Source organism: Podarcis cretensis, assembly GCF_951804945.1.
Source record: "Podarcis cretensis genome assembly, chromosome: 3".
Taxonomy (NCBI): Eukaryota; Metazoa; Chordata; class Lepidosauria; order Squamata; family Lacertidae; genus Podarcis; species Podarcis cretensis.
Window position 1 is genome coordinate 35,727,721 of NC_137172.1, and position 15,382 is coordinate 35,743,102.

The window sequence follows — 15,382 nt, forward strand, 5'->3', positions numbered from 1 at the left end:
CCAACTCCCACCAGTCCCCAGTCAGCATGGTCAGAGTAGGCGAAATGTAGCTGGAGGGCACCAGCTCTAGGAATGCTTCTTTAAGTTGTCCCCGACCATGAGCAAGGTCTCTCAATTAGGGAGACATGGCCCATACCATACAATTTAAAGCAAATCCAATGCACGTGAGTTCCTCCCACAAATCCTAGGAAGTTGTAGGAAGGGAAACTAGAGGTCCCAGCAATCTTTGGAGGAAGCAATGTGCTTTTAAATGTGCTTCAAATGCACTTTAAAAGTATGGTACGGATCTGCCCAAGGAAACCCCAGCTTGACAGGGTTGTTGCTGCAGCAGAACTCCCAAAGCATATCACATTATGCTTTTTTGGGCAGTTGATGTGTATTCAGAGTCTTCCAACTGTAAAGAAAATACTACAATGCTTTGTCAAGGAAGGCAATGACCTCTCCTCTATGTTTTTATTCAGGTAATAGCTCAAGACATTATTTAAAGGAGCTTAAAGTATGCTTTTCTAAAATGAGCATTGATGGCTATTGGCTAGGTTCTGACTATGTGGGCAGGGGAAACAGAGAAACGCTTGCTTTCTCCTTGCTCATGTTGTGTATTTGTAAAAAAAAATGCCTTGAGGTCTGCAGGATTGTGTCATAATAAGGTAAAATGCAGCTTCTGAAGCTCTCCAACTCTCAGAGATCAGGGAGAGCAAAGCACTGCCTGTTTGCAAGATGGGCAGTTGGAAGATGGCTTGCATAAATGTGATACAGTCAAATCTTGGTCCCTGAACGGCTCCGTTTTGGAACTATTTGGCTGCCGAATGCTGAAAACCCGGAAGCAAATGCTCCAGTTTTTGAACTCTTTTCAGAAGCCAAATGTCTGACGTGGCTTCCACTTGAGTGCAGGAAGCTCCTGCAGCCAATTGGAAGCCCCGGTTGTTGAACATTTCAGAAGCCGAATGGGCTTCCGGAATGAATTACATTCAACAACCGAGGCATGACTGTAACAATAAATTTACAAGTTAAAAGATTTTCAAGTTTTCAAAAAAGGACGCAGTATCTCAAATGTTCCTATAAAATCATGAGAATCTTGAGGTTTAGTCATTTCCCCCAAATAGACCAACATTCTATGACATTTTCTTATTCTGCAAACTATCTATTTAATGCACCCTTATACATTATGTATATTAAGTATATTTTGCCATCACTGAAGATTTTGGTGTCAGATCAACATCTCTTTAACCAGGGTGAGTGGATGTTTTCCCTAACTTTGTTTTGCTGCTCTTGTGATTTTGTTTAGTTCTGTGGCTTTAACTTAATGGTTTTAATTAATCGTACATTATTTTAAATTTGAGTTATTCGATGTAACCCATTATGGAACAAATTAGTGACTGGCAGAATGTTTGTATAAACTTACATAATATAAATAACATCACAGTATTTACTTATATACTATCAGTGTGTATGGTACTTTGATTTGTGCTTGTTTTACTTTTCAGTCTGAGAGGAAATAAAGATTTTACAGAAAAAGTAAGGGACAAGCCAGTGTTGCTGCTTTACAGAACACAAGAGGGCAGGTCTCTGCCCCCAAGAAGCACACAGTTCTAAATTTCTATACCGCCCCCCCCCCCCCGAGGAAGGGGAGGCGGCAGCAAACACCAAATATGAGGTTTCAGTTGCATATGCTTAGGCTGAGCTCCAGAAAAGTAGGTGAAGTAGAGTGTTGTGCCAAAGGCATCACAGAAAAGGTGAGTTTGGGGACATAATTTTAATGATGACAAAGAGGAATCATTAGGCAGGTAACAACAACAACAACAACAACAACAACAACAACAACAACAACAATTTATTTATAACCCCAATTATCTGGCTGGGTTTCTCCAGCCACTCTGGGTGGCTCCCAACAAAATATTAAAAACACGATAAAACATCAAACATTAAAAACTTCCCGGAACAGGGTCTTCTAAAAACAGATGTCTTCTAAAAGTCAGATAGTTGTTTATTTCCTTGGCAACTGATGGGAGAGCGTTCCACAGGGCAGTCACCACTACTGAGAAGGCCCTCTGCCTGGTTCCCTGTAACCTCACTTCTTGCAGTGAGGGAACTGCCAGAAGGCCCTTGGTGCTGGACCTCAGTGAACGAGGCTGAACGATGGGAGTAGAGACGCTTCTTCAGGTATACTGGGCCGAGGCCATTTAGGGCTTTAAAGGTCAGCACCAGCGCTTTGAATTGTACAATCAAGATGGGCATTCCAAGAAAATGGAGCAGCAAGGAAGAAAATACAGCCTTTTGAGGGAGCAGGACATCTCCATGGGGCACAGAACCTCCCTGGTGTTTTGAGTCTTAACTTTAAAAACAACAACCCACGTTCAGTTCTGTTGAATTATCTCGGCACATCTTGATCACCTGAAACACTGTTCAAACTGCATTTGGTGTTGCAAAAAAAATGACCTCACAAATAGCCTAGCTGCCTTCAAAACAGATTAATATGGGTTACGAGGGAGTGTCCATTTCCGCATAAAGTGCCACATGATTGGCTAACCAGCACCACACACAGGAAATGGAATTTGGTAGACTGACGTCGAAGTTGGCAAATCCGGTGCTTCAGCTCAAAGGTCTGACTACATTGACTAAGTAATTTTTAATTTTGTTATGTTTTACATTTTCCTTTGTGCTCCATCAACATAACCAGATGTTTATATAGCTTTGCAGTGGCCAGTCTGCATGGGCAATAAATGCCACTCCATTAGAAGTTGCACAGGAAGATCCAGTTAATTTGCTTTTACCTTCAAGTAGCCCATAATTAGGCTCACACACAGGGTGAGTCATTTATCAAAAGCAGTCCAAAGTGCTATTACAGCCAGACACGCCAAGGCCCGGCATATAATTATATAATCCACCACCATGTGGAAATTGCCCTATTAAGCCACCTGACCCCATTAGCATGAAGATGTTTTTTTCCCTTGTTGGCTAGAAGTACTGTTAGTGCTTGGCAGGAAGACCTTTACTCAAAACTCAAAGATCTTTACTCAAAACTCACCTTGTTCTTGCTGAAACCAGAAAATGCCATCCCATTTCCTTGGTTCATCAGCGGGTTAAGGGAAACTAGGATTTGGCATCCCAAGGAAAGCAGAAGATGCCGAGAGATGGTGTGAGGTCTTTTCAGATGAGGTTTTTCTGATAATGCAGAACAGGAACACAGAAAGCTGCCTTGTACCACTAGAAGTTGGTATTGATGTTTTGAGCTGGACGGACTGATTGACAGTGACTCTCTAGGATGCCTCTCTCCCAGCTGTTCCTGGAGATGAACCTGGGACCTTCTGCACGCAAAGCTGAGGTTCTACACTGAGCCATAGCTCGGATGCTATTTCTCAAATCAGCATCTCCACTGCATCAAGGGAATCCAAGCCCTTTCCTCTACAGAGCATGGCAGTTGTAAGGAAACCGGTTCCCCCAGGATCCAAACCTATGTTGCAGCTGAGGCTGCTGCAGGGAAAATGCAATTATCCCTCAAACGTGAGGTTTCATTATTTTGTGTATTCTGGTATATATGTCTGAGTTGCAGGCACCTACTGGTCCTACTTTGACCCTGAAGTCAAAGGCGGGTTTCCCACTCTAACTGAACCTGGCTACTAACCCGATGATTATGTTCTACATCCACTATTGAGGGCAGCATGTTTCTGAATGTCAGTTGCCAGAAACTGCAGGAGGGGGGAAGTGCTGGTGCACTAAGGTCCTGCACGTATGCTTCCCATAAAGGTCTGGTTGGCCATTGTGAAAACAGGATGCTGGACTAGATGGACCACTGCCCTGATCCCAGAGTCTCTTCTAAAGTTTGTACTCTTTCCCTCAATGCCTGCATTGTTTTAATTCTGCCGTAAAAAATAATCAAATGCAGTAAACATTTTATCCACGATTACAAAGATGTGGGGCATATTTGGGTGTCATTTGAACATTCTGAACCCCAGCCCAGAGAGGTACAAGTTCAAATCCCTGCTGAACTCTGAACCATCCTTGACCACGTACTTGCAGCCCTGCCTACCGCACAAAGTTGTTGTGAGGATAAAATGAAGAAGTGGAAGAACCATTTATGCTACTTTGGGGGATGTGGCACAGTATAACCTTTTGGGAGGAAGTGTGGGATAAAAGTGAACCAACCAAATAAGACCTTTGCCAACTGCAGCCATATTCCACCACTGATGGGACCGGTGTGTTTTCTAAATGTAACCTAATGGGGATTGCCCCATGGATGTGACAAATTTTCCTATTGACTACACCATGACCTATATCCACAGAGGCAGATTTCAGGACATTTCTGGACGGAGCATTTTCTACATGAAGCATTTTACGAGTGGTGACTAAGAGCACTGGTCAACCACAATCCCCATGTTCTGGGTTAAAATCCCCGTGCCAGCAACTGCTAAGCCGGACATGTAATCATATTCAGCACATGTGGCATTAACTGTTGTTGCAGCAAAACAGTCGCCAGAGACCTAACCTTCCCGCCCCAGTCAGATAAACAGGACTCCTCGCTGTAGATGCGTTAATAAGATACCTTATGCAAGCTGGCACTGCAATCTTTCCAGACACACAAACCCCCAGTGTGTTTTTTTTTCTTTTCCAAGGCAATTATTAACAATCTTTTAGCTGTAGGGGATGGTGGGTGAAAAGAAACAACATGTCAAACTGAAACCCAGCTCGAATTGTCATGAACAAATCCAGAGGCACGACAAAGGTACCCCGGCTCACTGGCAGACTTAACCAGTTTGCAGAAATGACTTGCCGCACTGCAATTCGAGGACTTTTACAGCTCTGCACAGTCGGAGCAGAACACCAGAGCTCTGCATTTCATTGGCAAGGCTTTGCAATCCTCACAGGTGGAAAAAAAGAAACATTATGGCTTCAATACACTTCGATGAAAACATGTAGCGACCCACAGATCAATTTTCGCTGCAGGTGGCTTGCAAAGGACATTTATTCAACAAGAACGCATTAATTCTTCAGCCAGTTCTGGAAACAAGTGCGCTCAAGAGAGCTACCCGCATGAATAATGTTAGACTTTTGCTCTCTATTTATTCTGAAGGCACCTGCAATTAAGCACTTGCCTCCTTTCCAGCTATTTAAGATGGCGTCTATTCTTTATTGGCTTATGAAAGCCCTCACATTTAGATGTTTTATTTCTTTTTAAGTGGTGCCGGGGACTCACTTGACGGTTTGGATGGTGGCCTTGGCAAATCAGCGGGGCACCTGCTAAATATTCTACGCTTGCATTCATTGTCCATTTCTTGACACTTCAAACATTACGCTCAGCAATTGATCTTGGCCTCCCCTCTTGCCCACATTCCTTCTCCACAATTAATTGCTGTGCAAATCAAACTGCTGCTCGGTGGTGGAAAAGAGTGGCACATGTGAACACAGGTGAACGGGAGGCCTCAGAAGCCCCAAAAGCCTTGCAACACAAGGCAGGGCAAGACGCGACAGCAGCAGCAGCCAACCTGCATCCTGTTGATTGTCTGCGGAACAGGGATGGGGAGCAGGAGCCACAAGACTGGGAGAGAGGAGGAACTGATCCGCCAGTAGCCTGCGCTTTTTTCACAAGAAAACAACTGCCTGAAACTTTCCTGCTTTTCTCTTTCCACTGTAAGAAGAATTACTTGGGCATAATTGGGGGAAGGGATGAGGAGCACAGCAAAGAAAGGGCTGATCCACACTTTCTCTTCTCCCGCTGTTTTTCCCCAGGGGCAAACAGCAATTCGAGTTTTCTCTAGATAGACGTCTGCTCCGATTTAGCACTGAAGAGCAAGTTTTCTCTGCGAAAGGAGCGGGGCAAGGGTGAAACCGCTCAGACCTGTGCCTAGAAAGCATGAATCAAGCGGACTTGTGCTTTCTAGACGCAGGTCAATTGGAAGTATGGACGAGCTCAGAGGGATCAGCTGCCACCAGCCCATTTTATAAACTGCTCCATCCTAGGCAGGCTTAGATTTAGGGGGAGATGAACCAGGTTAACACCTGGGGTGCCAACTTTGGAGGTGCTCGTCACATACTATCCACTCACAGATGAAACAACATGCAGAGTTTGTTTTCACTGGCAAAGCTGGAAACAACAATGTGCACAGTTTTCTCTTTCATTATTATCCTCACCTGGGTGGTGGTGGGGGAATTGACAACGTTGGTGCCCGTTCAACAAACAATGTGAAATGAGAGGAATTGCAATCGGATCCCTGCATGGAATGTACGATTTTAATGACAAGAGATAAATCATGCATGTAGATCATTTCTCAAACTCACGAACATGGGCTACAAATCCAGCAAGAAGGTATTCAAAAATTGAACCAAGGAAGGGAGGGGAAATGCCATAGAATCTTCCTGCCAACCCTTTGGTCTCTGCTGGTATAGACTGAGCAGCAGATCCAATCCTGTACAGGGCTCTGCCACCACCACATCATATCTGTTTGGGCTCATAATGAACATTTAGCAATATATATCTCCTATATTTGCACCCTTCTGATTGCTCAGAATAGCCGAGTCACCTTAATTTCTAGTTTCACAAGCCTTTGAAGGAGGTTAAGCTTAGCGATAGTGACTTCTGAAGGAGACCCCGATAGCTTCATGGCTTCAAGGGTGATTTGAAACCAGTCCAATTCATTTTCATGCAAATCTTTTCTTCTTTTTTATGCATCCATGTAAATATAAAGTATAAGGAGAATATTGGCACACATGTCAAAGCATCTTATAGCTCTTCCAGTTAATAACAATAAAAGCATTTTTCCCCATGACCTATTACTAGTGATACCCTTGATCTGCAGCGGCTCTGTATGATCAAGTTCCCACATGTTAACAATAGGCTTCTGGTTTTTATAACCATAAGCCAAAACATACCTCTCACCAGGCTTTGGGAAAGAGGAGGGCAGCCTAGTCAAAAAAAGGTAAAGACATGTGTGCATCAATAGTGGAGCCCACAGTACTAATTTAATGAAAAGTCATTACATGGCAGAAGTGAACCGACAAGATTTCCCTTTCACACACGCTGTTGTCAGGTTCACCCGAAAACAGAAGTGAAGGTAATAAGTGAGTAGCTGCATCTGGAATAGAAGTAATTTAAGGTTTTTAAAAACCCACCGTAAACCAGCTATAAAAAAGTGACGATGCAATAGTTTGGGAGAAGGTTGTCTGTCTTCGCAGTAATAAACGAGTGGCTGAATGGTGTCATCTAAAAGGAGAAAAGAGTAAATGTAGAAGCATGCTTATGGGTACCTGCAGGTTACAAGTGAGGCAGTTTATTTTGCAAAGAAGCAGATGGAGGCGATTAGCTTCTCACACTTATTATTCATCCGATTCTATGCATGCATTGTATTTGGAACTGAGAACCTGCCAATTTGTGGTTTCTTAAATGCTCATTAATGCTTGGCCATGCCAACTCCCTGGAAAAGACCCTGATGTTGGGAAAGATTGAGGGCACAAGGAGACGGGGACGACAGAGGATGAGATGGTTGGACAGTGTTCTTGAAGCTACGAAAATGAGTTTGACCAAGCTACAGGAGGCAGTGGAAGACAGGAGTGCGTGGCGTGCTCTGATCCATGGGGTCACGAAGAGTCGGACATGACTAAACGACTAAACAACAACAATGCCAACTTGTTTTTAGACATTGATCCATCACTGATGGAACTGAACCAGAAGGGAGATGTAACCTTGCTCACCTTGGTAAGTTCTAAGCATAGGCCACGATGCTACGTACCTGGGACTAAAGTTGCACTGGAGCAAATCACAAAACACATTTCTATATGGAACTAGTCCACTGCACTTGCTATGGGGAGCTATGGATTCTCTATGTGATCTTATATGGTACTCTGGAAAGCTTCCGGGAAGAAATGGACTTTTGAGTTCTAGATGACAATTTTTTATATTCAGCATTGTCTTTTTCTAACTTTAAAAAAAACCCCACTCCTATATATTTGAATATTTGACCATGTAATTGACCATTATTGACCAACGCTGACCAATCCTACCTAGAAGCAACTTCAATATAATGTTGACTACATGCAGGATTCATGTACGATGTAGGAAAATTGGCCTTGTGCGCACATGCCTCAAAAGATTTGAGCCCAACATGCTGGTGTGGAGGCAGAAGGCCCTGTAAGCCACCTAGCCTGGTGAGAAGACCTCTGCCCTCTGAGCTGTATTGAAACAAGGCTGCTCTGGACAATGGAAGTCCTTCAGATACTTGGAACTACAAATTCCCATCAGTCCCAGGTAGCACAACCAACTGTCAGGGGTGATGGGAATGGTAAGCCAGAACACCTTGAGGGCACCAGGATGGGGAAAGCAGACCTAGTCTGGTAAGAAGACCCTGCCCGCTCCAAACTGTATTTAAGCCAGACCCTTGGAATGCAAGATTGGAACTAGTTACGTGGGTTAGCATTTATTTTACCTGTCTGTTAATTTTGTTCTGAACTTATCCCGCCTTAAGTCTAGATTAGGTAAGGTAAAGGTACCCCTGCCCGTACGGGCCAGTCTTGACAGACTCTAGGGTTGTGCGCTCATCTCACTCTATAGGCCAGGAGCCAGCGCTGTCCGCAGACACTTCCGGGTCATGTGGCCAGCGTGACAAGCTGCATCTGGCGAGCCAGCGCAGCACACAGAACGCCGTTTACCTTCCCACTGGTAAGCGGTCCCTATTTATCTACTTGCAGCCGGGGGTGCTTTCGAACTGCTAGGTTGGCAGGCGCTGGGACCGAATGACGGGAGTGCACCCCGCCGCGGGGATTCGAACTGCCGACCATGCGATCGGCAAGTCCTAGGCACTGAGGACCCACAGCGCCACACGTGTCCCACCAAATCTAGATTACTTCATTGTAATAATTTATCCTATGATTTTGGAATTGTTGATGTTGTCTTGTTTGAATTTGCTGGAGCTTTAAAAAAACCCATTTTTTAAATAAAAATGTTCTGCGTTTTAAAAAAAATTGTTTATTGCTATCTGCTTTGGGCACGTTTTACGGTGGAAAAATGGCATATTTTTGTTTTCGTCAGCTAAAAATATCTTCTGTTATACAGCGCTAATGCACAATTGGGAGCCTTAAAGAACAAATCCTGGTAGTGCAATGGCAAGGGGAAGCAGGCTCTATCTCTACTAATGGGCAATAGAGACAAAGCCTGCTGGATCAGGAAGCAAGATTCCCTTGTGCACACAATGCCAGCAGAAAGAGGCCTGCTGACCAGGTGCACCCAATCCCTGGGACAAAGTAATTGGGTAGTAATAATAATAAAGAGTACTGTCCACTAACCTTCTAAGAATGATATTCTATGGGTTCTATCCCACTAAGCAGCCATTCAAAGTATGACTTAGATACAACTCTATAATGTTAGTTACATTTCAAGGTATAGTGTCATATTAGGCTACTAGAGGTGTTCTGGATACAACAGCAGAAATTGTTCAGTTTTGTTCTGTGAATCACAACGGAACTAAAGTATGTTTTCCGCATGCTATTTACGAACGTTTGATTCCCTGTTGGAAAGCACCCTGAGCTATTTACAAAATATGGGAAGTTAGTCCACGGCTAGTCAGACAAGCGGCTTGCCGAAATGTATCACAGGAAAGGAACAACAAATGGCTCAGATGCTGAATGTACAATTCCTGTATAAGAAAGAATGATGCATCCAATTATGTTTTCTCATAAAGTCATCTAGATGTGAACTAAACCATACATTTTAGGTTGAAAGACTATGCATTATAAATTAATAAAGGTACTAATGACACTGTTAAGTTGAAAGCCTGTTCAATAGTGGCATTTGTGTTTCTCATCAGAGCTGTGCTGTGAAATGTGAATTCATCATAACTTACACATTTAATTTTTAGACACTACTGGTATTCAAATGGTAGACATTTCTTGGTAGCATACTGGATAGTGAAAAGATAGCTCATCTCAGATTTGGACCTGATAACAAGAGTACAAAGCAGAATTCTACAACATGGGGGACTTCCAGTTAGAAGCACTAAGAGTTATGTGCCATCATACTACCTTCTGTAGCAATTAAAATGTTCCTCTGGTTTTGTTCTTTCAGACTCAATTGGAGATAAATCTTGAATACAAATAATTACAAAGGCATAATACGGCAGTGCTTCGTCTAACAAGGCTTATTGCTCAGCTATTTTCTGTTTACTTCTAATATGTCAAAAAGTTGAAATTCATCACGGAAAAGTTCACAAGAAAGCCTGAAACACTGGTATAGAAAAAGAATTCACAAATAAGGCATCACGGGAGGGGGGGCACATCTATGCAAATTATTTTTAATTTTGATCACACAGATAAAATAAGAAATGTGTTTGCATGTAGGAAAAATGAGCAAAATATAGCAAAAAATGTTTAGTCAGCCAAGGTCCTCATATAGACAAGAGTAAATTCAATCTGTGGTGATCACAACAGCACCCCAGAGGCAAAACACACCAAGAGACTGAAGTCCAAACTACTTGCAGGAAGCCATCTTGCAATTTGTTGACAGGCAATGACATAAGACTCTGTTTGGCATCCTTTCAGGATGAGGTTGTCTCCCCCTTTTATGATCTTAGAGTTTTCCATTGGCAAATGCTGCCTCCTGGAACTGAGGGACAAATGTTTTGAAATGAGCCCTAGTGGAGGAAAGAAAAGGGTTGAAGTTAGTAAAGAACATAATTATTTACTATTATTATTCTTATTATTAGAATTTATATACTGCCCTATACCCGGAGGTCTCAGGGCAGTTCACAGAACGAAACAGAGAACATGCTGCACAGGGCAAGATCTTCTAATGTGCAAACCTCAAGACAGATTGAGAACTTTTCTCAGTTAAAAATCTCCTTGTGTAACACCTGTGCCTGCCTCAGATCAAGTCTAGCAGCACGATCTCTCAGCCCCAAATAATGTATAAGGGATATCCTTGCTACATCAGAGGGCTATATTCCTCTTCATTTAAAAAACAAACAAACACCAAACAGCAGATATGTCTCTTAGGTCTTGAGCCATGACCAGTTTGCACACTTCAATCTTACTCTCAGTGAGTTTCCCTGTTATTTATACCCCAGCCACTCTTTACTGCGATTCTTTATTGGTGTTTTGTCATGGAATCTGCTATCATTCCCACTGAAATAGATTTTGTAGGCAGCTAAGTATCATCAACAATGGCTCTCTCTCCTGTCTCCCTCAGCCCAGATATAGTAACTCTAATTCTTTTAAACTAAGCAGAGCAGTATTTTGCAGCAATCAGCATGAAAAATGTACTCCCCTCCATAGAACTTCAAGAAATGGACATGCCTGCCATTTTCTGTCATACCATTTGCTTCAGTGTAAGGTGGTAGAGCACCTCTGACATCTTTGATTGTCACGTTTTTGGGTTAACTGGATTCATTCATGATGACAGGGCATGGATATTTAGTAGAGCAACCAATGGAGATAATAAATACTGCAGATGGTCATAAACTAAAATCTGCTTTCAGGTAAGTAGCAGAGCAGGCTGCCAGAGGCAGTTAGAGTTGATCTTAAGGGGATCAGTTAATTCAGGTTTTTGAGAAAAAAACATGGTATTTTAAAGTAACTTAAAATCAGAATATTTTGTGTATGTTCTGGAACTGATGAGTGCATTAATTGAACATTTTAAAAAGGTTTAGGTTCAGAATCCTCTCTTGTTCCAATAATGGGCAGAGAATGTCACATTTACCCCAAAGTTGAATAAATTCAAACAGTTTCATGATAATCTGCATCTTGTAATTGAAGAAGAGTAAATGTAATCCACTACTGCTCACTTGCTAGGCTAAAATTTAAATTTGAGCAGACACTAGCCTCCCTTCCTTTTTTCTGTAGAAGCGTTATTCTACAGATTAATATTTCTCTTTCCTCTCATGCTGTTCTGGGTAAATTTCTGGAGAGAAGGTAGCTGTGAATTATATCCTTTGCTTTATTACAATGATTATTATGAACAAAGTTGCCAAAATCCCAGGCATTTCTTAATACAAATTCTATGCCAAGCATCCCTAAAGCAAGTAAAGGGGGGGGGGAGGGAATAGCTCTGAATGTCACAATCTGGATAGAGACATTAGCAGCTTCTGAACTCCAATTATTCCTCTGAATGGTGGAGGTTGGAAAACCTGAGTAACCATAGAATAACAAAACTGGAATATGTCAAAAACAAAGTAGCCCACTTCCCAGCAATTCAAAACTTCCCTTAACCTAAAGCAGACTCAAGAAACGCTATTGACTTTATCACAAAGACATCTGACCGTATCATAGAAATGCAAATGGGATCTAGCTGTACAAACAAGCCAACTCCTTTTGAACGTTCTGTAGAAGAGGAATCCAGAAGGATGCTGTGCAAATTTCCTCATTGTCCAACAGTGTAAACAATTTGCCACCGGTTCCCTGAATATTCACACATGTGTTGTTTGACACAAAATGAACCCAATGCTTAAACGACCGTTGTGCAACTAGGCTTCATCAGAGCTAAGCACAATGTGTTTCTTCTTCCTTTCCTTGTTTACACAAAGCTCTGATTTTTGTGACTTGCAGAAACTAGCTCACCCATCTTCTAAACAGACGTTTCCGAGCACGATTCAAAGTGTTGGTGCTGACCTTTAAAGCCCTAAACGGCCTCGATCCTGTATACCTGAAGGAGCGTCTCCACCCCCATCGTTCAGCCCGGACACTGAGATCCAGTGCCGAGGGCCTTCTGGTGGTTCCCTCATTGCGAGAAGTGAGGCTACAGGGAACCAGACAGAGGGCCTTCTGGGTAGTGGCGCCCGCGCTGTGGAACACCCTCCCACCAGATGTCAAAGAGAACAACAACTGCCTGACATTCAGAAGACATCTTAAGGCAGCCCTGTTCAGGGAGGTTTTTAATATGTAACGCTGTACTGTTTTCAACACTTGACTGGGAGCCGCCCAGAGTGGCTGGGGAAACTCAGCCAGATGGGCGGGGTATAAATCAATTATTATTATTATTACTATTATTATTATTATTATTATTATTATTATTATTATTATTATTACTACTACTACTACTACTACTACTACAGGGGTCCTAACCGTAACAGAATAAAATGATACCTCTGTTTACAATGTCTTGCATGCAATATATCCTCCCCTCTTTTTTGCAACAGCACAATATTGGCCACTCCTTGTGTTTATATTTTTCTGTAAGAGGCAGTGTTTTATAGAGTCAGTGTACCCCCCACCCATTCTTGGACCTGTGGAAACCATTAACGGAGACAAAGCCTTGGGCAAATTATGCAGTTGCTCACAACATTAGCTTGGTATGTAAAACAAAATACGCCACACTGTACTCTACTATCATCTTGAGGGATGGAACACAGTAAAAATCAATGCAGCCTCCTGTTCCCTGCCTCAAACTGGTTGTTGGAACCTGATGGTTCTGCCTGGGAGCAAAAGGGTAGACTGCAGAATAAAAAAATAAATGCAACAGGCATATAAATAAGAAACTTGGGAGTGATGCACATCTTATATCCTCCATCACCACTGCTGAAAACATAGACTCAGATTTGTCATGGTTGCCTTAAAACAGGAATACTCTGATCTGCTTTATCAGAGACACTACATTTGCACTTAAATGTACCTGAGACGAAATAAAAGAAATGATTAAGAGAATGACAACAGTGGAACTGTCAAAATGATACGCAAACTCTGTATCTATCTTTCCTACCATGTCTCATTATATCTGTATGTTATATGGAATTGTTTGAAGATGCTTTTGCTTTCAAGGAAATCGTTTGAAGATTTTTTAAATAAACAAACAAACAAACAAAAATCATAGTTTAAAAACCAAACTGGATATCTGTGGAAAGGGGCACAAACCGCTTTATTGGTTAAAGGTCTACAAAGCCATCTCTGTGTGTGCAGTGACCTCCACAAGAAGTGCTGAAAGCTCTTGACTGCTGTCAGTGCAGTTACCACAGGCTGGATATCAACCGAAACAGAAAAGGTGTGATCCTACAAACCCTTATGGTTGCAAAGAGACTATCTTCCCAGCCATGAAGTATAAAACACTCACTACCCACTGTTTAGTGGTCTGAAGACCTCCTGCCCTTTCTACATTTGAATGTATATCTTCTAATTGTCAATCTCATTTGGATATTTATTTGGACATAGGGACTCTGTGTGTGTCTGTTGTGTGTGTGAGAGAGAGAAAAAAATGATGTGCTAATGTGAGCTGAGGAAGTTTCTTCTTGTTATATTTGCCAAATAAAAATAAAAGAGGAAATAATGTGTAAGCAGGAAGTAGGGCCAGGAGGGAAGAACTGTGTGTGTGTGTGTGCGCGCACACACATGCATGTTTAGGTACCATGCATCAGGAAGAAGCAGGCAAAGTGTAAGTGCTAGTTGCACACATGCCAGTCCAGAAGCCAAAATGTGTATGTGAAAGATTTAGTCAACTTACAACTGGGGTGCAATTTCATAAGAGTTTTAAAAATCATGCTGCAGACTAAGCAAACAAGATACAGCCATACAGATCACCATTAAAAAAAAGAAAAAACAGGATTAACTGCATAATGTTATAAATGTAAAGAGAAGTTACAAGTTGTGCTGAGAGTTTCTTTGTGGAAAAGGAGTGGGGGGAAAGCACAAATTATAAACTAATTTGTAACAACTTGAGGGCAAGGGAAGGAGATGGCAGTTCACCTCCATACCATCTGGCATGCCTGAAATGTGGGTAGCTGATACCAGAGTCTTACTGCTACTACAAAAGAGAGATAGACTGAAGAAGCTATTGCCCTGCAACAGATGGAAATAGCATTCAAATGGATAAACAGTTTCACCATAATTTACAAAAGACTGCAGTAAAAGAAACAAAAAACCAAGTTAATTTTGAGAAGCATCAAAACAAAAAAAACGTTTCTGTACACGTGAAACGCGGAACAGAACAATTTCTATTCACGTGAAGCACAGCTCTCTTTTTAGTTGTTCTTGTTTTATCTGTAAGCTGCCTTGAGTCCCTGTCAGGGAAAAAGGCGGGGTATAGATCAATATAAAACAACAACAACAGCAAGAACAACAACAGGGTGGGTCTTGTTGTCTGGGCAGCTGCATGCACACTGCCCAGGCTTGTGCCCCAGGAAGGTCATTTCGGTGCTGCTAACACTTCACCCCCGGAGGCACACTCCATTGTCTTTCGAGACAGATGGATGCCAACAACAACAAAGAATGATGTGATGAAACTTAAAAGAAAATGTTACACTTGCCCTATTATTAAATTAGCTGTGCACGTGCTGCTTATATTTGCTTCCAATGTCTATCATATGCCACTGGCATGCTGGATCTTCCACTCTCACCTCCTGAACTTTGTAATAATTTGTCAAGGTACATTTCCTCCTACATGTTTTCAGTAGTTTCGCTAGGCTTGTATGTGGTGTTG

At 42.2% G+C, this 15,382-nt stretch overlaps 1 protein-coding gene across 1 annotated transcript in view; it reads right to left on the reverse strand.

Annotated features, from left to right (window-relative positions):
- Positions 1–10,258: 10,258 nt before the first annotated feature.
- BABAM2 (BRISC and BRCA1 A complex member 2) overlaps positions 10,259–15,382 on the reverse strand; it is a 153,084-nt gene continuing 147,960 nt past the window's right edge. The window contains exon 12 of the mRNA XM_079969318.1: positions 10,259–10,613. Coding sequence (XP_079825444.1) covers positions 10,550–10,613 — 64 coding nt within the window. The 3' untranslated portion in view covers positions 10,259–10,549. The remainder of the gene's footprint in view (positions 10,614–15,382) is intronic.